The following is a 23,951-nucleotide window of genomic DNA, read 5'->3' on the forward strand; positions in this document are numbered from 1 at the left end:
CAAATTTAACAACCTTTGTTATATTGTCTTCTTTGACCCCTTGTTTGGGGTAACAGTGCTTCTCTGTAGTACGGGACAGTGTTAGTTCTAAATGTCAAATTATAGTGTGTGCTAAAAATAATTTCTATATTGGTTGTGAGGGATATGTAAATGAAGGATACAAATGATAGTTGTTAGAGAGAAGTTCTAACTGGAGTTAGGAGACTTAAAAAAAAGAGATGGGGGTTATATTTTGAAGAAAAGGACAATTTTAAAGAATTGCTTGAGGGGAACATAATTCACAAGAAATGATAAAAAGCCATTAAAATTAGGAAGAAAATTGATAATCATGTGATCCTGAAGAAAATCTCCACTTTTTTTTTTTTTTTTTTTTTTTTTTTTTTTGAGGTGGAATCTTACTCTGTCGCCCAGGCTGGAGTGCAGTTGTGCAATCTCCTCTCACTGTATCCTCCATCTCCCGGGTTCAAGCAATTCCCCTGCCTCAGCCTCCTGAGTAGCTGGGACTACAGGTGCAAGCCACCATGCTCGGGTAATTTTTTTTGTATTTTGTTAGGGACAGATTTCACCATGGCCAGGATAGTCTCCATTTCCAGACCTCATGATCTGCCCATCCTGGCCTCCCAAAGTGCTGGGATTACAGGTGTGAGCCACCACGCCTGGCCTAGGCTTAACATTCTGAAGCAATGATATATAAGCCACTTAGTAAAATGAAAAGAGATTATTGAAGAAAATTGCAAATTCATCAATACTGCCAGGAAACTATATGGACTTGATTGAACCCTATTTTAATCTTTTATTTATTTATGTTTATTTAGAGGTGAGGTCTTGTTCTGTCACTCAAGCAGTAGTGCAGTGACACGATTATAGCTCACTTGCAGCCTTGAACTCCTGGGCCCAAGCGATCCTCCTACCTCATCCTCCCAAGTTACTGGGATCACAGGCATGAGCCATTGGGCCTGGCTTATGAACCACCATCTTTAAGATGACATCTGACGTATTCAAACATAATGCAGTATATTGCGCCCAACTTAACAATATGATAAGAAAGATTACTTGATGGATGACAAATGCAAATATAGAGTCATCATATAGAGTCAACTACTCCACAGACAGTAGTTTGAACTTCAAAACAGAATAACCATCACTAGGTATGAATCTCTCTTAGTAAATGCTGAGATAGAGACGCATTGGATTTTAACATGCATATTATTCTAAGAAATGATTCTTTGCTTAAAGAAGACCTTTTAAAGATGAAGTGTCACTAGGTCATTTAATAGAGTAGAATAAAAATATATATTCTATGTCAATTTTGGCAAATTAATGCTTCCTCCACTTGATAATTTATCCAATATTTGGGGAAAGGATTGCTTTTTCAATGACATTCAAATAGTTGATCTCCTACGAAAGATTTGTCTACTTGGTCAAGGGAACCCTTGGTCTCCATGGAAGTCTGCAAGAGTTTTATGGCAGGGAGGAAATATTGCTTTAGGTATTATTATCAGTGTTACTTAATGTAAGTTACTGTGAAGTGGTTATCCCTGAATTATATTTCTTCTTTGTCTAATTCTCAGATGGTTTCTCCTTCCATTTTCTATCCTCAGCACTTATCTCAGCTGTGTTTATACCCAAGTAATGAACTTTAAGGTATTATCATTTTTAACCAGGCACTTAGTTACATTTTAGCTTGACCTATATAAAAAACCACAGTAAGATGAGAGAAATAGTACTTGTTACTTATTTATAAGCTTCATTCCAAACTTTATTCATCTAGTCTTCATTGAATTCAGTTAATAATTAAAAAACTATCCATATATTTATATATGACATATATTATGAACTTATATCTGTACATATGTATATATACATATGTAGGTGATGTATATATAAATTTATATGTATATATACATAGATAAAAATATGTAAACTCTTTGTTAATATCTTATCCATACCATGTTTTTTTTTTTTTGTAAGAAAATGTTCTACCACTTTTACAGCATTTGAAAAATCATCTTTTCTATAATGAATAGCATTCTAATATACCATTGGTAGATGTGTAATACATGTTGAACTTTGGCCATATAAGATGTACATATCTCAGACCGTGAAATTCCGTCTTTAGATGAATTACTTTACCACAGAGAAATTTCTGCCCATGTGCACACAGAGACATTGACAATAATATTCATAACAACAAGTATTAATGCAAGCACATAGTTGGAAAAAACATAGATGGCTTTTAACAGCATAATGAACAAAGAAATTATGACATATTTATGTAATAGCAGTAAGAATAAGAAACGTATTGATTGATTGATTGATTGATTGAGATGGAGTGTTGCTCTGCCGCCCAGGCTGGAGTGGATCTTGTCTGGAAACTTATTGATTGATTGATTGAGATGGAGTGTTGCTCTGTCACCCAGGCTGGAGTGGATCTTGGCTTACTGCAACCTCTACCCCCGGGTTCAAGTGATTCCCCTGCCTTAGCCTCCTGAGTAGCTGGGATTGTATGCATGAGCCACCACGCCTGGCTAATGTTTTTGTATTTTAGTAGAGACGGGGTTTCACCATGTTGGCCAGGCTGGTGTCGAACTCTTGACCTCGGGTCATCCACCCACCTTGGCCTCCCAAAGTGCTGGGAATACAGGTGTGAGCCACCGTGTGCAGCCCAGAATAAGGAACTTTATGCTCAAACACGAATAAACTTCAAAACTATAATTCTGAGCACAGAGAGCTGCAGAAAGATATTTGTAGTATGGTACCACTTAAAACTTTTGAATATGCAATGTAATATTTTTGGGGACACTTAACTATATAATGAGTATAAAACCAGTACGAGAGTGATTAAACGCTAACCTCAGGACTGGATAACTTCAGGGGGAGTTGGAGAGGAGGGAAATGTGACCCAGGAGGGGCGCATATGGGGCTGTAACAACAACTGTAATGTTTTATTATTTAAGTTAGGAGTAGACACATGAGAAACTTAGATGTTTAAAATATTTAGTAAAATAATCTTGCTATTAGTTAATTGATAAACTACCTAAAGATATTTTTAGAGAAGCATTTTTTTTTGGGAAGCAAAGATAACAATTCAAAATGTTACCTAAATGATACTGAATCAAGAAACAATGAGTATGTTATGAAAACAGCAACTTAAGCCACATGAGACACTGGGATTAAACGTCCCGGGATACAACCGCATGGCCCATTAGCTAGAGCAACATCACCTTCATTTTACAAAAGCAATGAGTACATACTTCAGTCTTCAAAGTGAACAGAGATTACCTACTCTTCAAAAGTTATTAAAAGCACTTGGCTTCTGACCCCCAGAATCAATTTGTACAAGGTATGGGTCAGCTTTTTCCTGTAGTAATAAAAGTTGTCAAATCCTATTTTCCTAAGCTCCTTTAAACACAGAGACATTAGTTAAGTTATTGTGGTTTAAAAACATGGACTTTATTTTGAGACAAGGGAATAGCACAAATAATGGTCTTTCATTAATTCACTAAAATACTTTAAGTGGAATAGGGAGATAAATATGGAATAAGGCAAAGCATTTGCACACAAGGACAAATTATGCATTATGAGCTTATTACACTCGGTATCTTACTTTAAGTAAAAAATCGGTAAAGAAAAAGAGTAGGCAATCACAAAAGAAGTTTGAGAGTGGGAGTATGTGTGGGTAGGTGGTAGAGATTAATGAGGATGGAAGGCCATGAAGGTTCACTCAGAAAATACTTTATGCAGCAAAGTGGGAGTCACACTCAGGGTCACAGAAATAAAAATATTTTCTGTGAACTGGTCTCACAAGAATGGGAGCTCAGAATATGTGTGGCAGTGGCCAAGAAAGTGGGTGTCCAGTTTTGATACATTTGTCATAGTCTCCAAGACAGCATGTGGCCATTAACCATCATCTTCCTGCCTATGTCCTTCTTAGGCTACCCTTTCTTTTATCCTTCCCTTCTTCCTTTCCTTCTTCTTTCTCTCCTTTCCTTCCCTTTCTTTCCTTTCCCCTCTCTCTCTTCTTTCTCTCCCTCCCTCCCTTCCTTCCCTCCCTCCTTTCCTCCTCATCCTCTCTCCTTTTTACATTAAATGTTTTAATTTTTCCCTTTTCAAGTTTATTAACACTTGGCTATGATATGCTAATCCTTGGGGTTTGCACAGGGTGGTTGGTCAGAGAATGTTGTTATTGTCTAAAATAGTGCAAAGGACATTTACATTGGATTTTCAGGCATTGTTTGACATAATTGTTCTGGTGTTTACTTTCTGTGTTTATCTGCAGTTGTGCAATGATTATGTGGAACCAAAGAGCTTTGTTGGAAACAGAGTCTTAAGTTGTTTTTTTTTTTTTTTTTTTTTTTTTTTTTTTTTTTTTTTAGATGGAGAGTCTTAAGTTCTAAGTCATAAATTTATGCACATAATCACTGAAAGACTAAGGAAAACCTTTCTTTACCTTCCTTTCTTTCTTCAGCAAACAAAAAAAGAAAGAAAACATACTGTGCACCAACTCTTGTACATAGATTGGAATTACTTGATGAAGGCATATTTTATAAACATAATCTTCTAAGTAAAAAATTTCCAGTGTTAGTGTCATCACATTGATACATGTTCCATCTATAAGGAAAGTGTTCTGGGTTGTGCTGTTATCCATCTACATTCTCTTACCTGGTGCTCATGGTTGTGGGCATGTTTTGCATGTTGTTTGGTCAGATGGGGTTGGTAGCCCCAAAATAAAGAAAAGGGCCTAGTTTATCCCTTTGTCTCAGTAGCTCATTACTCTACTCTGGGAAGTTCTGGCTGTTAAGAAAGCTCTTAACAGAGGGCGCAGTGATTCATGCCTGTAATCTCAGCCCTTTGGGAGGCTGAGGCAGGCGGATCATTTGAGGTGAGTTCAAGACCAGTCTGGCCAACATGGTGAAACCCCATCTCTACTAAAAATACAAAAATATGCCGGACATGGTGGCACGTGCCTGTAAGTCCTAGCTATTCGAGAGGTTGAGAGGCCCAAGAATCACTTGAACCTGGGAGGTGGATGTTGCAGTGAGCCAAGATCGTGCCACTGCCCTCCAGCCTGGGCAATAGAATAAGACTCAGTCTCAGAAAGCAAAAAGAAAGCCCTTTGCATAGTTTAATACAATGAAAAACTGTTAGAATCTTAAAGTCAACTTAGGTGAAATAAAACTTTAGGAGGGCTTGATAGTAACATTAGAAGGCTCAATAATTAATGCCCATGTGCTTTGGGATTGTCTCATCACTGGTCTTCCTCAGCTTCATTGGTTTACCAACTCATTTGTCCAGCCAAGAGCTACACATGAGTTGACATGCATATGCTAATTTCATTTGGCTGGAATTCACTAAATGAAATTCTAGCTTCTTGCAACAGCACAAAAGAAAGATGTTTCTAGTGCAACCTGAAATTACATGTTCAAACTTGTTTTCATCACTGAAACATTAGAGTCCAAAGACGATCTTATCAGAGCTGAAAAACAATACATTTGATGGCATACTTTTAAACCTGAGATGGGCTTCATTTTGCAAAAAAAGTTACATTTTAAATATAGCATATTGTAAAGGTAGATTAGGAATGTTCTTACTCATCTATTTTTTTTTTTCTTTTTGCTGCCAGATGTTTATGTTGGTGAGAAACCAATAACACTGTCTAGACCTCTAGGATATAGTAATCAAGCATGAATGAAAAACATTCAAAGGTCACACTTCAATCTGGACCTACAACATCCTGCTATTCAAAACCAGATTAGAGATGATGGATCATGATAAACTGAACCACATAGAATGCTGAGTCAGTAATTTGATAATTGTCTACAAAAAGCTAAATATGTCACCAAAAATCAACCAGATAAAACAAAGTCTAGACATCATAAAATGTACAGTTTCCCCCATTGCATAGTGTCAACAATCTGATGTTACATTGTGACTTTTACACTAGCAACCTATAACTCAGGAATCTCCAATCTTTTATAAAGAAAAGTTCTTTGAAGTCATGTGACTCCCGAGGGGGTTTTGTGTGTGTGTGTGTGTGTGTGTGTGTGTGTGTGTGTGTGTGTATTTGTGTGCAGTTGCCTAGACATGCACATGTAAATAAAGAACCAAGAGAGAAGGGTTATATTATGGTATCAGGGCTTTCAAAAATCACCAACCAAGATTTCACCAAGCAATAATAAGCCAAATCTTTTGATGATATCTTGGTGATTTTGATTGTCTAGAAGTTGATAATTTGTTTTTATTAAGAGTGTTTCTGCTGTTGGCTGAACTTTGGAATCAGCAATGACTGAGAACAATGCATTTCAGTTCTATAGTCCATATATGCCAAACTCTGAGGTTAATCTCATATGTAAATTGAAATATTTGAAGTATAACTTTTTTTTTTTTAAGTGGAGCAGCCATTCTTTATTCCTTTACTTTTCTAAAAAACTTACGCTTTATGGCTTCATCTCAAATTCTTTCTCATACGAGTTCAAAGAACCCTCTCTTTGGGTCTGGATCCAGACCCCTTAGTGGCAACACAGCCAAATGTAATTTTTTAAAAAATTTATTTATTTAACTTTAGGTGCATACTATATCTGGCGTTTCTCCCCATGTTATCCCTTCTCACCCTCCCCTCTCTACCCACCCCCACTGTCTCCTCTCTACATCTGCAACTGCCCCCAGTGTGTGATGCTCCTCTCCCTAAGTCCACATGTTCTCAATGTTCAACGCCTACCTATGAGTGAGAACATGTGGCGTCTGGCTTACTGTTCTTGTGTCAGTTAGTCAGAATGATGGTTTCCAGATTCCTCCAAGTCCCTACAAAGGACATGAATTCATTGTTTTTGATTGACATGTAGTATTGCATGGTGTATATATGCCACATTTTTTTTGTCCAGTCTATCATTGATGGGCATTTGAGTTGGTTCCAGGTCTTTGCTATTGTAAACAGTGCTGCAGTGAATATACGTGTGCATGTGTCTTTATAGTGGAATAATTTATAGTTCTTTGGGTATATACCCAGTAATGGGATTGCTGGGTCAAATAGAATTTCTATTTCTAGATTCTTGAGAAATTGCCACACTGACTTCCACAATGGTTGAACTAATTTACACTCCCACCAACTGTGTAAAAGTGTTCCTATTTCTCCACATTCTCTCCAGCATCTGTTGTCTCCAGATTTCTTAATGATCACCATTCTAACTGGCGTGAGATAATATCTCAATGTGGTTTTGATTTGCATTTCTCTAATGACCAGTGATGATGAGCATTTTTTCATATGTTTGTTGGCCTCATAGATGTCATCTTTTGAAAAGTGTCTGTTCATATCCTTCACCCACTTTTGAATGGGGTTGTTTGTTTTTTTCTTATATATCTGTTTTAGTTCTTTGTAGATTCTGGATATTAGCCCTTTGTCAGATAGGTAGATTGCAAAAATTTTTTCCCATTCTGTTGGTTGCCAATTCGCTCTAATGATGGTTTCTTTTGCTGTACAGAAGCTCTGAATTTTAATTAAATTCCATTTGTCTCTCTTGGCTTTTATTGCCATTTGCTTTTGGTGTTTTAGTCGTGAAGTTCTTGCCCATGCCTATGTCCTAGATGGTTTTGCCTAGGTTTTCTTCTAGTGTTTTTATGGTGCAAAGTTTTATGTTTAAATCTTTAATCCATCTGGAGTTAATTTTAGTGTAAGGTGACAGATAGGGGTCCAGCTTCTGCTTTCTGCACATTGCTAGCCAGTTTTCCCAACACCATTTATTAAACATGGAGTCCTTTCCCCACTGCTTGTTTTTGCCAGGTTTGTCAAAGATCAGATGGTTGTAGTTGTGTGGTGTTTCTTCTGGGGACTCTGTTCTGTTCCATTGGTCTGTGTGTCTGTTTTGGTTCCAGTACCATGCTGTTTCGATTACTGTAGCCTTGTAGTATAATTCAAAGTTCATTGTGATTCCAAGATCACTCTATTTTAGATAGTGACATATTTTAGATTGTACACTTAAACTTTGAAAACAAGTCAGTATCTCATTTTAAATAATATGATTAAAAATATAACCTTACAGCACTTTGAATAACAAGTCTTCTTGTCTTATAAAGAGGAGAATGGCCAGTTCATTAGGGATGATGTGCTAACTTGTCTGACTCTTTATTTGAGAGGCAAGGTCTCATACTGTTGTCCAGGCTGGAGTGCAGTGGCGTGATCATAGCTCATTGCAGCCTCAAATACCTGGGCTCAAGTAATCCTCCTACCTCAGCTTCCCAAGTAGTTGGAGATACAGGTGCATGCCACCATAGCTGGCTAATTTTTAAGTTATTTGTAATTATGGAGTCTTGCTATGTTGCCCAGCCATCTTGAACTCAATGGCTTCAAGTGATCCTCCCACCTTAGCCTCCTAAAGTGCTGGGATTACAGGTATAAGCCACCCGGCCCACCCTTGTTTGGAGAGAGGATTTCCCTTGGCTCTACTGGAGCATCCAGAAATTCTGACTTCTTTATGTATGTATATAGGATACTCTTAGCTCCATGAGAGAAATGGGGCCCACAAGCATCTTCAGGTAAGTTTAAACCTGTGGTTTTCAGCCTTTGTACTTATGTTTGACCCCTCTCATCTGTGCTTCCTTTCTTTATCTTCAGCATTTTGCAAGGTGCAGCATATGTGCTATTAATACAATATGTTGATTGAATATATTTGTAAAACCTACCTATGATCCTTTCTGTTACTACCCTCTTGCAAGCTGAGAATCACTGATTTAACTCAGTGATGAGTCTCAGATGCCTCTTAGTGACCGAGAGATACCATATAATTATTGCTTAATAAAAAGCTCATGTTCCCTGGAGTTCCAAGGTAGTACCAACAGGTCATACTTGTGGCCAGTGTGTAACGGTTGTATCTGTTGTGTTTGTCATTCAATGTCTAGCACAGTGTTCTACATACAAAAGATGCTCAATAAATCCTTGTGGGATTAATTTATGATTGACAGGTTTGGAAGTTTTCTATCTTTCTCCATGGACATTTACTAATGGAATTTTAAGGTATTAGCAAAAAATGTTTTAACTTAAGAGGGACTCAAATAGTATCTATTTCTCCAAATTATTTTGAAGATTAAATGAGAAAATGCTTCTACAGCTCTCAACACAGGTTCTGGCACTTAGTAGACACTCATCAAGAGCATGTCAAAGGACGGCAGCCACCTACTGCTGGGTTCCACATTTCATTCATATTCTAAGAAGACACATGCCTTGGCAGGGCACGGTGGCTCACGTCTGTAATTCTAGCACTTTGGGAGGCAGAGGCAGGTGTATCACGAATGAGGTCAGGAGTTTGAGATCAGCCTGGCCAATATAGTGAAACCCCAACTCTACTTAAAAAATACAAAAATTAGCCAGGTGTGGTGGCATGTCCCTGTAATCTCAGTTACTTGGGAGGCTGAGGCAGGAGAATCGCTTGAACATGGGAGGTGGAGGATGCAGTAAGTAAGCTGAGATTGTGCCACTGCACTCCAACCTGGGTAACAAGAGCAAAACTCTGTCTCAAAAAAAAAAAAAAAAAAAAAAAAAAAAAAAAAATAGCACACGCCTTGTCTTTGGCTGTGCCTAAGAGCAAAAGCAGTACTATAGTCATGAGTTTGATGATTATTGGGACGAATGACTTTGTTCTTTTACATGGCTCGGTCTTCATCACTAACTATAGCTTCAAATATATCTGTGGTTGTCCATGAGCAATAGTGAAGAGCACAGAGTGATCAATGCAAATCCATCATCATCACACACAGGCAACTCCAGACCATGTCATCTGAATGGCACTTTCTCTTTCTTCAAGAGTGACAGGCTAGGCACAGTGGCTTATGCCTATAATCCCAGGTGGGAGGATCACTTCCGCCAGCAGTTTGAGACCAGCCTGGGTGAAAGAGTAAGACTACCTCTACAAAAATAAAAAGAAAAATTAGCCATGACCCTATAGTTTTAGCTGCTAGGGAGGCTGAGGCAGAAGGACTGCTGAGCCCAGGAGTTCAAGGTTGCAGTGAGCTATGATGATACCACTCCACCCCACCCTGGGAAACAAAGCGAGACTCTGTCTTAAAAAAAAAAAAAAAAAGAATGACATACTATTATTATTATTATTATTATTATTATTATTATTAAAAGCAAGTAATTAGAATAAGAAATTAAAAAACATCTGGGTGCAGTGGCTCAAGCCTGTAATCCCAGCACTTGCGGAGGCCAAGGCGGGTGGATCACAGGGTTAGGAGTTTAAGACCAGCCTGGCCAAGATGGTGAAACCTTGTCTCTACTAAAAATACAAAAATTAGGTGGGCATGGTGGCAGGCACCTGAAATCCCAGCTAGTCAGGAGGCTGAGGCAGGAGAATCACTTGAACACGGGAGGTGGAGGTTGCAGTGACCCAAGATCACACCATTGTACTACAGTCTTGGTGACAGAGTGAGACTCCTCAAAAAAAAAAAAAAAAAAAAAATTAAAAAGCATTCAAGTTTAACTTGCATCTATACCTAAATAATTTCTTTGGAATAGGGAAATTCCAGAGGCATGCCCTTTTAAATCCAGTCTTTGCTTTATGAGATAGCCTCAGATTCTTAAGTAGGCATATGACCAATTAATATGCCCTTCCTACCAGGCCTTTGGTTTTGGACATATCTAGGTATTGCAATTACAATGGCCTTTGGCAAAATTTGCAGACCGTGCATGCATACTACTTTAAATAAAGAAAGTCACAGAAGTCTTGTTGCAGAAAGGGAGGTGTGCGAAACATCCCTTTCAAGTGGCAGCCTTGACATTTAGCATACTTTTTCCCATACCAGAGCTGAGCCACGTGCTTGAAAGCCCAGGCCTGTTGGTGCTGCTGCTCTTTTCCATGTTTGGCTCCATCTATACAGCAATTTTCAAAGCAGGTCCCAACGTGCTTAGGAAAACTTTCAGATATTGTGTGTCTAGCTTGACAAGCTCATCTGTAAGAACTGATTCCCTCATCAATGTGCAGAAACGGTTATTCTCCAGTCATTTCCTTTTGGAGTCCACAAAGATCTGCACAAGAATCACCTCCAGTATATCCTTCTTTGTTTCTCTCCAGAGATACAGAAATCTATTCCATTTGCCATTGACATTTTACCTTTTCTTTTCTTTTCTTTTGGACTGGTTGAACCACTTATGCCCAAAAGCCTCAAGCCAATTATAGAGGTGTCATGGTAACATTGGTGAAGGCCCTCAGAAAGTGGGTATCAAGGCAGAGAAGTGCAGTTGTAACAATTAAAACTGATGGAATGCTCACTATATGTCAATGACTCTCCTAAGCACTTTGCAGAGTAGCTCATTTAATCCTTAAAAGCCATTTCATAACATAGGTACTGTTGCCATTCTCTTCCTATTGGCAGGGAACACTGATGTGCCTAAGGTTTCCCAGCGCAAGAGCCAGGACTCAACTCCTGGCAGCCTGATGTTGCAGCCAGCTCTCTGCCACAATATAATACTTTCTCTCATCAAAGCCACCCTTGACATATACTTGCTCCTCTTTTTATCGAAATAGTATCATTTAACTTAATCTAGATACGTGCCCACATCACAGTATCTCATGAAGCTCCCTAATGGTTGTCTGTCTTTAAAATCTCCTCTGGTGTTGCCTATGATTGGGGAAGTCTTTGTTTACTAGAGGAGGCTGCATATTTTGAGGCCTACATCACTCATGATTAAAAGGCATTACATATGCCCTTACTTGCTTTTCACTGTGAACCAAATGAGCAGAAAACAGTTCACAGGAGTCAATGTTTGCGGTTGCCCTTCCTTGGAAGAGGGCCAGAATTCCTGATGCCCCACTGAATTGAGAGCCAGTGTACCACAGAGTGCGTTCAGCAAACGTTTTGCTAGTGAATTGGAGGACTGATAAGCTGCAATGTAAAAATCTGTTTCGCAAAAGACATATATATGATCCTGAACACTTCGCAAAATACCCCAGGGGATTTCAACCTAATGTAGTTACTTTAAGAAATTATTTTATGTCTATTGACTCTCACTTAGATTGAGATTTGCATAAATTTCTTGCCCTCTTCCTAGGCAATTAAGCTTTTTCTTTTTTCTCTTAAATATTTTTGTTTTCGAAGATGAGGTCTTGCTGTGTCACTCAAGCTGGAGTGCAGTGGCATGATCATAGCTCGCTGTAACTTTGAACTCTTAGGCTCAAGTGATACTCCTGACTCAGCTCCTAGGACTACAGGTGGGCACCACCGTGCCTGGTTAAATTTTTAAATTTTTTGTAGAGACAAGGTTTTGCTCTGTTACCCAGTCTGGTCTTGAATTCCTGGCCCCAAGCAGTCCTCCTGCTGAGGCTCCCAAAGTGTTGGGATTACAGGCATGAGCCACTATGCACAGCCTCTTAAATGTTTAGCTATGGAAATAATGTCATATCACATATTTCCACTGGAGGCATTCAGACTTTTTCCCTTATATGTCCACGTTTCTCTAATTGAGAGAAGAAATCCTTTTAAAAAAAAAAAGTCAGTGTCATTTATACTGTTTAGTAGTTCTTAGTGGTGGCTTATGCTTGTAATCTCAACAGTTTGTGAGGCTGAGGTGGGTGGATCCTTTGAGGTCAGGAGTTCAAGACCAGCATGGCCAACATGGTGAAACCCCATATCTACTAAAAATATAAAAATTAACCTGGCGTGGTGGTGGGTGCCTGCAATCCCAGCTACTTGGGAGGCATAGTAGGCAGGAGAATCACTTGAACCAGGAAAGTGGAGGTTGCAGTGACCCGAAGTCATGCCACTGCACTCCAGCCTGGGTGACAGAGTGAGATACTGTCTAAAAAAAAAAAAAAAAAAAAAAAAAAAAAAAGACTGGCAGACTGGTATTTAATTTCTTTCAGCTTACTTGTTCATTGCACTATCTTTTTTTCTTTTTCTTTTTCTTTTTCTTTCTTTTTTTTTTTTGAGATGGTTGCCCAGGCTGGAGTGCAATGGCATGATCTTGGCCCACGGCAACCTCCACCTCCTGAGTTCAAGCCATTCTCCTACCTCAGCCTCCCGACTAGCTGGGATTACAGGTGCCCACCAATACACCCAGCTAATTTTTGTATTTTTAGTAGAGATGGGGTTTCACCATGTTGGTCAGGCTGGTCTTGAACTCCTGACCTGGTGATCCGCCCGCCTTGGCCTCCCAAAGTTCTGAGATTACAGGCATGGGTCACTGTGCCCGGCCGCTCATTGCACTGTCTAAACTGAAGAAAGTAGTTACTGTGCTGTGTAGTTTGAGCTTTGCCTGACATTCAGGCTCTCTCTTTCTAGCCTCAATTTTAATTTCTTTAATTTTTTTCTTAGAGGCAGTCTTATCAGTCCGTCAGTCCAACTTGTTTGTGGAGCTTTGTCAAACATACATCAAGGAATTTCAGCAAGCTCATATAAGGGAGTCTAGTATCTCAGTTTGAGAATTTTTGACTACAGGTATTTAAAAGCCACAGCAAGTATTAAACAGAGACATAGGGGTCTATGAACTTGGATGAGGAAACACTGTTTTCATGTTCACTAAGTTCTAACTGAAATTGAGCATTTCCTCCAAATATAAACATTGGCAAATTATCCTGCCTCCCTGAAATGGTCTTAGCTGTCCCTGTGACTTTGTCACCAATAGAAATTGGACATTTGCATATCACTTTACAGTTGTCATATAGTAGAATGTCACTTACCTTCATCCCTACTCCACAGTTATGATCATTATTAGACCTACTCTAGATTGCACATGATTGGCATCTTTCTGCCCACAGGTGTTCACGTGACCTCACTGGCCGACTACTGAGTGAACCTGTGCCTTGTGGTCATTCTGCCACCAAACAGTCAAATTGTAGGTTCACAAATTGTAGGTTCACAATGTGAACATTGCCTCCCAGGATTCCTATATATAATGGTGAGTGACAAGGAGGTGCGCAGCTTAACGTTCTTAGTTGAGCTAAATAATGACAGTGTGTATATCATACCTTAAAAAATAGCTTTAATGGCCAGGCATGGTGGCTCACGCCTGTAATCCCAGCACTTTGGGAGGTTGAGGCTGGCAAATCATGAGGTCAGGAGTTTGAGACCAGCCTGGCCAACATGGTGAAATCCTGTCTCTACTAAAAATACAAAAATTAGCGGGGCGTGGTGGTATGTGCCTATAATCCCAGCTACTTGGGAGGCTGCAAGAGAATAATCACTTGAACCTGGGAGGTAGAGGTTGCAGTGAGCCAAGATCACATCACTGCACTCCAGCCTAGGCAACAGGGCAAGACTCCATCTCAAAAAAAAAAAAAAAAAAAAAAAAAAGCTTTTAACTTATACTTACTTCTCCATATTTTAAATGCATTATCCTTTTATATAATTCATTCACGATATACTAGTATATCATTCTTTTATGTTTTGAATACTTTGAAAACGATTATTTCACTATAATTGGTTTCCTCTATAATTCTATATATTTTGTTTATGCATTTAAAAAGATTACTCTGAGAAGTGATCCATAGGGTTCACAAGAATGATACAGAGCTCTGCGGGCACAAAAGCAAGCTACAGGGTCCTCTATGAAAGGATTAAGAGGCAACTGCCCTTCAGGAATGTAATGTACCCTGCTGACAAGATGTCCATGAATCAGAGGGGAGGGAGTGAGAGCAAAGAGGAGCTTTAAGAGGGCAGCACACTTCATCCAGCAAAAAGCTGGCCTCCCCATCCATCAACCACCATCATCCTAAAAGTTTGAATGCACTGAAAACTCAATACCATCCTTCACTTTTAGGAAACAAGACAGAGTATCTTGGGGTTGGGAATAATGGTCTTAGAGAGGATAGGAGTAAGAGAAATCCCTGTGGGATGTAATTGGGCAGAAAAAGTGGATCATATATAAAGGGGGATGCAAGTAAGACAGTCTGTTCTGTCCTTCCTCATAACCTGAAGGTCTTTTCCTAGTGACAATTCTGTATATTGTTTATGAAAGGCTGCAGATGCTTAAAAATAACAGACAGGCTCCCTGTTTTATGTAGAAGGAAGTTTAAGACAAGGAGATGTAAATGATGGATTTTGTACATGACATCATCTGGGATAACAGAAGTGTGTGTGTGTGTGTGTGTGTGTGTGTGTGTGTGTGTGTGTGTGTGTGTGTGTTGTGTGTCTAAGGGGAAAGTAGGGGGTGGAGAGAGAGAGAATACCTAACAAGGAAACTTAAAATGTGTCCCATGACTAAAACCTTCGGCTAGGTGAAAGAAACTAAAATCTCAGATTAGTTTTTGAGAAACCTGATGAAAGTCAGGAAGGCAATAATCATCACAGAAATAGCATTCTAGGCACTGTTAAGTATTTTCTTCCAAAAACTTCAAAAACACTTTTTACCTGTTATCTAATTAATTTCACAACATAAAGAAGAGGGTTTGGACTTTCTACTGCCCTCCATTCTGTACATGAAGGCAAAGTGGTATGACATATAATAAAGATTTTTTCTGGTGTTTTGAGAGGTGACTTTTTGTGGATTGTTAGCAGCCATTATTTAACTTTTGGTCAGTGGAAGAGTTGAGTGCAGGGGAGAAGCTCGAGGAGAAGGGATGGAAGCAAGTGCTCTTGAGGTTTGGCTGTGCTCCAAGTCGATCTCCATTTGACTAATTGAGCTTCCAGCCATAAGCCAAGAGTGAGGACACCAAAAGTATCCAGGTTCCCAAAAATCAGTTGTCATAGCCAAAGTATTTTTCTTTTCAGGTATTGTATCTGGATTTTCTGTTGTGTGAATCACTTCGATGTCCACACTGCTCTTAGAAAACCTGGGCAACATTGGCTGGGCGCAGTGACTCATGCCTGTAATCCCAGCACTTTGGAAGGCTGAGGTGGGTGGATCACAAGGTCAGGAGTTTGAGACCAGCCTGGGCAGTCTGGTGAAATGCCATCTCTACTAAAAATACAAAAAAGTTAGCCAGGCATAGTGACATGCGCCTGTAGTTCTGGCTACTCAGGAGGTTGAGGCAGAAGAACCTCTTGAACCCAGAAGGCAGAGGTCGCAGTAAGCCGAGATTGCACCATTGCGTGCCAGCCTGGGCAACAGAGCGAGAGTCTGTCTAAAAAAGAAAGAAAAAAAGAAAGAAAAGAAAACCTGGGCAACATAAAGAATTCTTTCCCTCAGTGGACCTAGAGCAGTAAAATTCCTATTTGCTGCTAGAGCTGTGAATTAAACATTTGATTTTTCATCATGCATAAAAAGTAACCATTTTACTCTGTTTTTTGTTGTTGTTGTTTTGTTTTTTTTTTTTTTGTTTTTGTTTTTGTTTTGAGATGGAGTTTTGCTCTTGTTACCCAGGCTGGAGTGCAATGGTGCAATCTCGGCTCACTGCAACCCCCGCCTCCTGGGTTCAAGCAATTCTTCTGCTTCAGCCTCCCAAGAAGCTGTGACTACAGGTGTGCACCGCCACGTCCAGCTAGTTTTTGTATTTTTAGTAGAGACGGGGTTTCACCATGTTGACCAGGATGGTCTTGATCTCTTGACCTCGTGATCCAACCGCCTTGGCCTCCCAAAGTACTGGGATTATAGGCATGAGCCATCTCTAAGTGTTTTTGTTAATTTCCACTTGCTGTTAAGTTTTGACTCCAAATATAGTATGAATATATTACAGACAAATGAGAAGAAAGAGAACAACTTTCCAGGAATAATATTCTTATTCTTAGAGGATGTTATTCTCATCCACTGTCAAAAGCTATTTATTTATGAAAATGTAAGAAGAAATCTCATAATATTTGAGTTAGTCTTACTTTCAAATTAAAACATTAAGCCACAAAAGGTTATTTTTGCAGTATCTTTACTAAGAAATTATTTCTAGAATCTTTTCATTGGCAGCATTGCTTATTAAAGACAACTACAAAGAAACTATCTTTTCTTTTAAATTGCCAACCAATTATAGTTGTGAATATTTTACTCTCAAATCTCTCTCTTCTCCTGGCTAATTGCAAATGAGATAATACACCTTAAATAATTGAATAAAAACATATTGGAAAGTTATATTTCTTTAGGATGCCACATTTTCTTCTAAAGCAATAATAAAATGGTTAAATATAAAATATCTTGCTCCCTTCTCTACCTGCTGGTTAGACTTGACATTGTTTACTTTTTCCATCAGTCCTGGGGAATACTGTTCAGTGTAACAAAGAGAAAGATTTTCATGTGCATTCAGAACAAACTTAAGAGTCTATGATGGTATGAAACTAGCATGTTATCTCCACAATCTGCTTTATCACAATCACACACTTTAAATTTCCCCTCTTCAAGTCATGACAGGACACTTATGTGAAAATCAAATGACCTTTTATTACGAACACAATGCTGTATTGACTCTTAAAGGCCACTTCTAATATTTTTAACTATTCAGACCTTCCTTCAGTATATGGACAACAACCAGATTGACCAAAAAGGTTAAGAAAACATAATCTTTGACCTATCCATGTAGACGACATGGGAACACAGACTTAGAGAGCAAACAAGAAGGCACCATAAATGCTATTGCAAAACCTTGCCCGAATTTGGAGAGTTTTTTCATATCATGGTGAGATACTATTTTATCCCAACATAAGAATCAGACAGAAGTTTCTATCTCCTCACTGGACCCCTGCAAACAGTCTGCCATTTGGTTGCTGTCACATGAGCCCTAGAACATTTGAATTGCAGCACTGTATTTATGTTTTATTATATTTCAAACGCCTGCCTCTGGCATACCTGACACTCTCTTGGAACCAAGAGTAGCTCCAGGCTGCCAGAGGAAATGCCAGCAGGCTTTCACTGGGCAGCGCCCATCACTCCACTGACACACAGACCTGCCAGGCTCCTCTCCTGCGCACACTCCAGGCCACCTCACACCTGATCAGCTTCAGCTCCAAAGCTGACCCCAGACAGCCCCACGGAGCTCAGGGCTTTTGCGGCAGTGGTTCATCACCGCCGATTTCCTAACACTCACAAGGACCTTGCTTCTCTTTTCAAGGTTAACCCCACAACTCTCATAATTCCTTATCTAGAAATAATCACAGCAGTAACCAGAGAGGCGTGACACAAAACAAACAAACACACAAAAATCTCAGCACTCCATCAACGTTAATTACTAGGGAAAGGGAGACTGCACACACTGCCATGACAGTCATGAAACTTCATCCAGCTGATGAGATCATTAATGATCCAAGCTCACCACTGCGTCTTCGCAGTAAATTGTTTTCTTTTTAACACCCCTCACCCCCGGTCCCCAATCCCCCTCCGCCTCTCACCTGCCAGCCGTCTGTCTCTGGTATTTTTCCAAATGACATCCAGGGCTCTGGCCGTGGAGTCCCTGATGTGATCGCTAAAGGACCTCCGGAGAGGGGCTCGCAGGGGGCGCGCCATCACGTGGGCTTCGGGGTCCCCCATCCACCCGCAGACGCCTTCAGCGCAGCCCGGGCGCCGGGACCAAGCCTCCGTCCTCCGCCCCGCGCTGTCCTCCCCGGCCGCGGGCTGTCGCCTGCCTTCACGAGGCCGGCATTGCGGCTGGCGCTGCGGCCCTGGGAAGCGCCGACTGCAGGCGGCCTCCTGGCCCACAGCCAAGCGCGCGCGGCGGCCACATCTGGAAAGGCTTACCCTGCGCCGGCGACACCCTCGCGGGGCGCGCGAACTGCAGCCCGGCTATCCGGAGGCGTCTCGCTTCCTGTGTAACCCAATGACTCACCTGGGTCCGCGCCGGGCTGCTCCTCGGTCACATAGCAGGTCTCCCCTTCACGGGCAGCCCAGGTGACCTCGCGCTTTCAAAGGAAGCGCAGCCCCAGAGGCAAGCAAGCGGGGGAGGTGGGAGGGTGGGGCTGGCAGGTGGCCTTGTCTTTAACTTTCAAGGTTGATTCTCCAGAACAGTTGCATTTGAGTAACTCATTTTCTATCTCACTCATGGTTTTAGAGTAGGCAGTTGATGAGACAGAAAGGTCAACCTTTAGTTGTGGTTGTGGGAAGGAAGATATGGCTGGAAGGAGCATTTTACAGATCATTCTGGATTCTCTCTAAGAAATGGTGACCTGAGAGGCCAGGCACTGTGGCTGAGGCCTGTAATCCCAGCAACTTGAGAGGCTGAGGCTGGAGGATCACTTGAGACCAGGAGTTTGATCCTAGCTTGGGCAACAAACAAGACCCCACCCCTACAAAAAATTAGGCAGGTGTGGTGACATGCACCTGTGGTCTCAGCTACTTGGGAGGCCCAGGAGTTCCAGGCTGCAGTGAGCTGTGATCACCCCACTGCACTCCAGCCTGGGGGACAGAGCAAGACCCTGTCTCTAAAATAAATAAATAAAGAAATGGACCCCTGAATTTTAAAATATTGATCAGCTCTTCACACTTTCTCTCTAACCATACTTCTACTTACAGTGGTTTAATCAAGTCACTCTAGGTTTTGCCCCTTTAAAAGATTCAAATATCCCCTAATTTTGTGAATCTTCTAGTTCCAAGTAAGTAAACTTCCTCATTACAATTGCGTGTCAAAGACTCATCCCACAAAATGTAAAAAAAGCGTCAAGCACTGTGAAATCAAAATATGAGCCGACTTCTTCTTTTACAAGGTAGATTTCTTAGTTTCTAAAATGCCAAATCTATTTCTATGCCAATAAATTTGGCAGAATTTTTGCCTTTTAAATGCATTATTAATCCTCTTTTCTTACTGTCTACCAAATCTTACCTTATAATGTTCAAGGTTTGGCAGGGAAGCTTAATATTGGCATAAGATAGCATCTAAGGGCCAGTTCATAACCTTTGCAAGATGAGATAATGCAGTAAAAACACTTTGTAAATTGCAAGAAGCCATGCAAATGCTAATTATTGCCATAATTAGTTTTATACACAAAGTCGTTTTCAACCCACACTCATCTCCTGAGTCTTCTAATTTCTACAACATGCATCATTTTCACCATATATCTTTGACAACTTAATTATACTAAGGATGATTATGAAAATAGTGAGATTGTGCTCATGAATTATAACGTTAGTACTAATGCTTATTAGTTACCCATATGTCCTAAACTGTATTGTTCCTAAACTGTTAAAGCTCATGAGTGTCCCCCATTGAGAATGTACTTATCATTGGACTTGGCATACCTTAGAAGAGAATGCATGCTAAATGCTGAACTATATAGACCTCTATGCCTGCAAGAGCCAATTCCAAATGAAAATCCTCTATTAAAGATTTTCAGAAAATGTGATGGCCTAATGCCTGGTTCCATTCTAAAACAATGTCTCCAAAGTTTGTATGTGTTTATCCTTCAAAGAGGTCTGGGCACGTTGAAGCATGTTGAGTCATGTCATCTGGACCTGTTTTGCAGAGGAATGGCACGAAGTACCCATGGCATGGTAGTGCCCTTCACCAGATACTGTTTTAGGCATGAAGAACATTAGGATGAATAAGACCTAAACTCTGTCTTTGGGGAGGAAATATCACATTGACCACAGATATTTCCAAAATAATGTGATGTTTCAAGGTAGAAGCATGTTCAAAGTGTTATGCAAAATGTTATAGGAAGATAAAGCAAAATGCAGCCTGAATTTCTAACTCCTATTAGGCACTGACCTCACCTGAATTTCCAATCTAGATCTTTGATAAAGTCAGGGACACAATCATTCCCAGCATGAATAAGAACAGTTGATTGTTTGAGTCATGCGAAGTGGCTAACTATAATGATAGGAAGCTTTTGTATACCTAAACACAGAAAGGGAGGGGAGCAGTAAAGGGAAATAAGCATTCATTAAGTCCCTATAATGTATGATAAACTCTCCTAGAGTGGTGTATAGATTAGGAAGTCATCAGAGATTGACTATACACCAGAGTATATAGACTAGCAAGTATAGGTATTACTATCACTTTTTTAGAGATGAGGAAACTTGAAGCTTAGAAAGAAAATACATTTGAAAAAGGTTAGATAGTAAGTGATAGATCCAGGATTCATACCTGGAGCTGTCTGTGTCCAAAACTCATTAGCTTCCTAATCAACTTGGTTGGTCTTAATGATAATGATAGTGATCCATTAGTGTTTTCTAGGCTCAGTTGATACTCAGCTATGAGCCAATGCTCTTTAATCTTAGCCACATGAAATAACCAACAGGACCTAGGAGGTGGCAGAAATCTGAGTCTGCAAATGGGTTTGAGGTGATCCCCACTATGGACATTGAAAAACAATGAGCCAAGAGAATCAAGGTCTGGTTCAACACATACTGTTTAACAATAGAGCCCTCAGGTTTAATCTCCAGAGTGTTATAAAACAACCCTCCTCCTCTTAGCAACACACTCTTTCTAGGACAGTACTCACTGTTCTTCAATGAAGTTCATCTCAGTAGGTGTTAGAAACACCTGCCTATTCCTAGTGCAGGTTGCGTTAGGTAGAATGATCAGACCTAACCTATCTAAGAGTTTTTTATGTTTCATTTATCTTTTTTGAAGGAAACCTCATGGCATATATGTAAATTTTATTGGCAGAGTATTTTTGAGCAAGGCAAACTTTAGTTATAGATTTTACCATAGGCCAACATAGAGCTGGCAACTTGGTCTCTCATTTCTGACAACTCATTAAGTCTAAATTTCACTGTGAGGGTATTTCAACCCCTATGGATGAATCTCAGCAACATTTCATGGGTATGATGTAAAGATCATTCTAATACATAACTAATTTTAAATTATTCTTATATTTTACTTTCTTTGTAGGCCACTAGAAACGCTACACCCAGAAAAGGTGCTGTTTAGAATTCTACCATTTATACAATAATTCCTCAAGTTGTATTTCCACAAATTTCAAACTATCCCAGTTTTCTGTGACACTAAGAGGTGAGAATGTTTGTAATAATTAGTGTTTTCTCAGCCTGGTAGGTAGAACAAGTGGCAATATGAGGAGTTCATTGGTTTTTCAAGATCCCACTATGAATCATAAGAAAAATGAGAATAACGACATTATGCTTTGATAGGTTTTCACTTTCTTATTTCTGTGATAAAGGATTAGTTTCAGCCATTTGGAGGAGGGGCTGTTTGACCAGAGAAGCTGTGTAAAATCTTCCAGATCCCTGGAGAGCAGAGGTTCTAGTCTGTATACTAAGCTAGAGATTCTGGTTTAAGTAAGTTCTAGTAGTTTCCATATAAGAAAATCATCCTGCTTTGGTAATGCATTACCAATTTAATTTAGTCTGGTGTATACATTTTATTTTATTGCAAACAAAATTTTTAATTTCATAGTGTTTCTAGGTTCCATCTTCTTTGTTTTAATGCTAGGGACCTCTTCTTTTCCAAGCCTGTGTAACATAAATCCACTTTGGTGTTATGGCCACTGTTGCTGATGAAACTCATTTAAACCTTCTTTGGACCAATTAGAACACTTGGGACTACCTAAATTGCTGGAAGATCCTTTCAAAATAATGCAAATCAGGATGGGAAATGAAAAGTTTATTAACAGTCAATACCATGTCTGGGAAAGGAAAAGTTCGTTAAGAGTCAACACCATGTCTGGATCTGGGTCTTTGGCATAGAAAGAAAATGAGTATAACCCCATTTGGTTAAGCCCTATGAGTGATCCAGCCCCTGCAACAGGACAGCAGGCTTAGTGAATGGCAGTGCCTACTCCAGCATAATAGGTCTGCCTAAAATGCTGTAACTCTTCACTGCGTAGGTATCCAATCAATATTCCATGACAAGGATTATTCATAGAATGAAACCTCTGTAACTCTGAAGGATGTCTAAATGGTTTCTGGTTATTGTGATAACTGGAGGACCACTTTCGTTTTGAAATGTTTAGTTAATATAATCATCTTTAGTACATTTGCTCTGGCAACTGGTAATTTTACTTGTTAATCTGCTTCTACATTTGTAACACTAAGGATCCCACTGAATTTGGTTGAGGATCTTCTTTGTGATAAACTCTGTTAAATGTTCTTGACCAAAGGGCTCAAATCAAGGTGGCTTGCATTACTAGGTGTATATTGATGTTTGATAGACCAACAGATTACAGTTGATTTTTTTTCAAATTGATCATTTCTGACCTGGGGCAAACAAAATTATTCTTGGAAGGCAGGAAGAAAGTCTTGGAATCTATATGTGTATTTATGCATATGGTTATTTAAATATTTCCATTTTTGGATTATGTACAAAGCAAATACATACTGTGATTTTTAGACATAACTATACATAAATAAACATATACACTGGGGTTCTATGCTCAGAAAGCTTTACTGAGAGGACTGTTGATCAAAGTCGATCAAAGAGACTTGTTCTACAACTTCTGATACATACCAAAATCACACTATCTTTCAAAATAAAATCAACTTGGAGGGCATACTGTTGAATATATCTATAAGGGGAAAGGCTGCAATAAAACAAGAAGTGAATGTTAGGGAAGAAAGAAGGACTTCTTTTTCTTCTTGATTCATGTAACAATATCTTATTTCCTTTTGACTGCTGAATCTCAGTAACTATCTATGCTTTCTGAAGCAAAGATCTCTACCTGGGCTACGAAAAGTCACCTTGCCTGTGAAAAAGAGGACTTAGTTTCAATTCTGCCCCTTGCCAGCTTTGTGATCTTGGGATGGCATTTTGTTTTCTCATTTGCTAATGAGGGTATTGACTAGATCATTTATTCTGGTTGAGATTTGAGAGTGGGAGAGGAAGATAGCAGAATTACACAGACTGGGGACCTGTCCCAATGGACCGAAAAGTTTAAACAACTCTCCTGAGCTAGATGGTCTCTTTCTACTTCAGAAAACCTCAGCAGAATTGTAACTATTAGTATATGTAATTGGCCATTTTAATGCTTTCTGCAAGCTATTTTCAAGTTGCTTAGAACATCCTGGAGCTGTTTGGGTTTAATTCTCTCTTGATTATTTCTTTTCCATTTTCTGTAGTTGAAAATGTAGTTTTTGATATGAAAATTTTTAGCAGAGAGGGAGGAAATAAAACATTGGAAAAAGGAAAGAGGATGTAGTGATGCTCTCAGAAGATTTTTTT

At 39.6% G+C, this 23,951-nt stretch overlaps 1 protein-coding gene across 7 annotated transcripts in view; it reads right to left on the minus strand.

Moving 5' to 3' along the window:
• The window catches only part of DLC1 (DLC1 Rho GTPase activating protein), a 523,653-nt gene that overhangs the window by 177,307 nt on the left and 322,395 nt on the right, over window positions 1–23,951 (minus strand). The window contains exon 1 of one of the 7 annotated variants that reach the window (XM_074383944.1): window positions 18,232–18,429. The exons of 4 other annotated variants lie outside the window; for them this stretch is intronic. In XM_074383944.1, the coding sequence (XP_074240045.1) occupies window positions 18,232–18,370 (139 nt within the window). In that variant the 5' untranslated portion in view covers window positions 18,371–18,429. Of the gene's footprint in view, window positions 1–18,231; window positions 18,660–23,951 lie in introns of those variants that run through there. 2 more of the 7 variants (XM_074383940.1, XM_074383945.1) reach the window with 2 other exon arrangements.

This window comes from Saimiri boliviensis, chromosome 13, assembly GCF_048565385.1.
Source record: "Saimiri boliviensis isolate mSaiBol1 chromosome 13, mSaiBol1.pri, whole genome shotgun sequence".
Classification (NCBI taxonomy): domain Eukaryota; kingdom Metazoa; phylum Chordata; class Mammalia; order Primates; family Cebidae; genus Saimiri; species Saimiri boliviensis.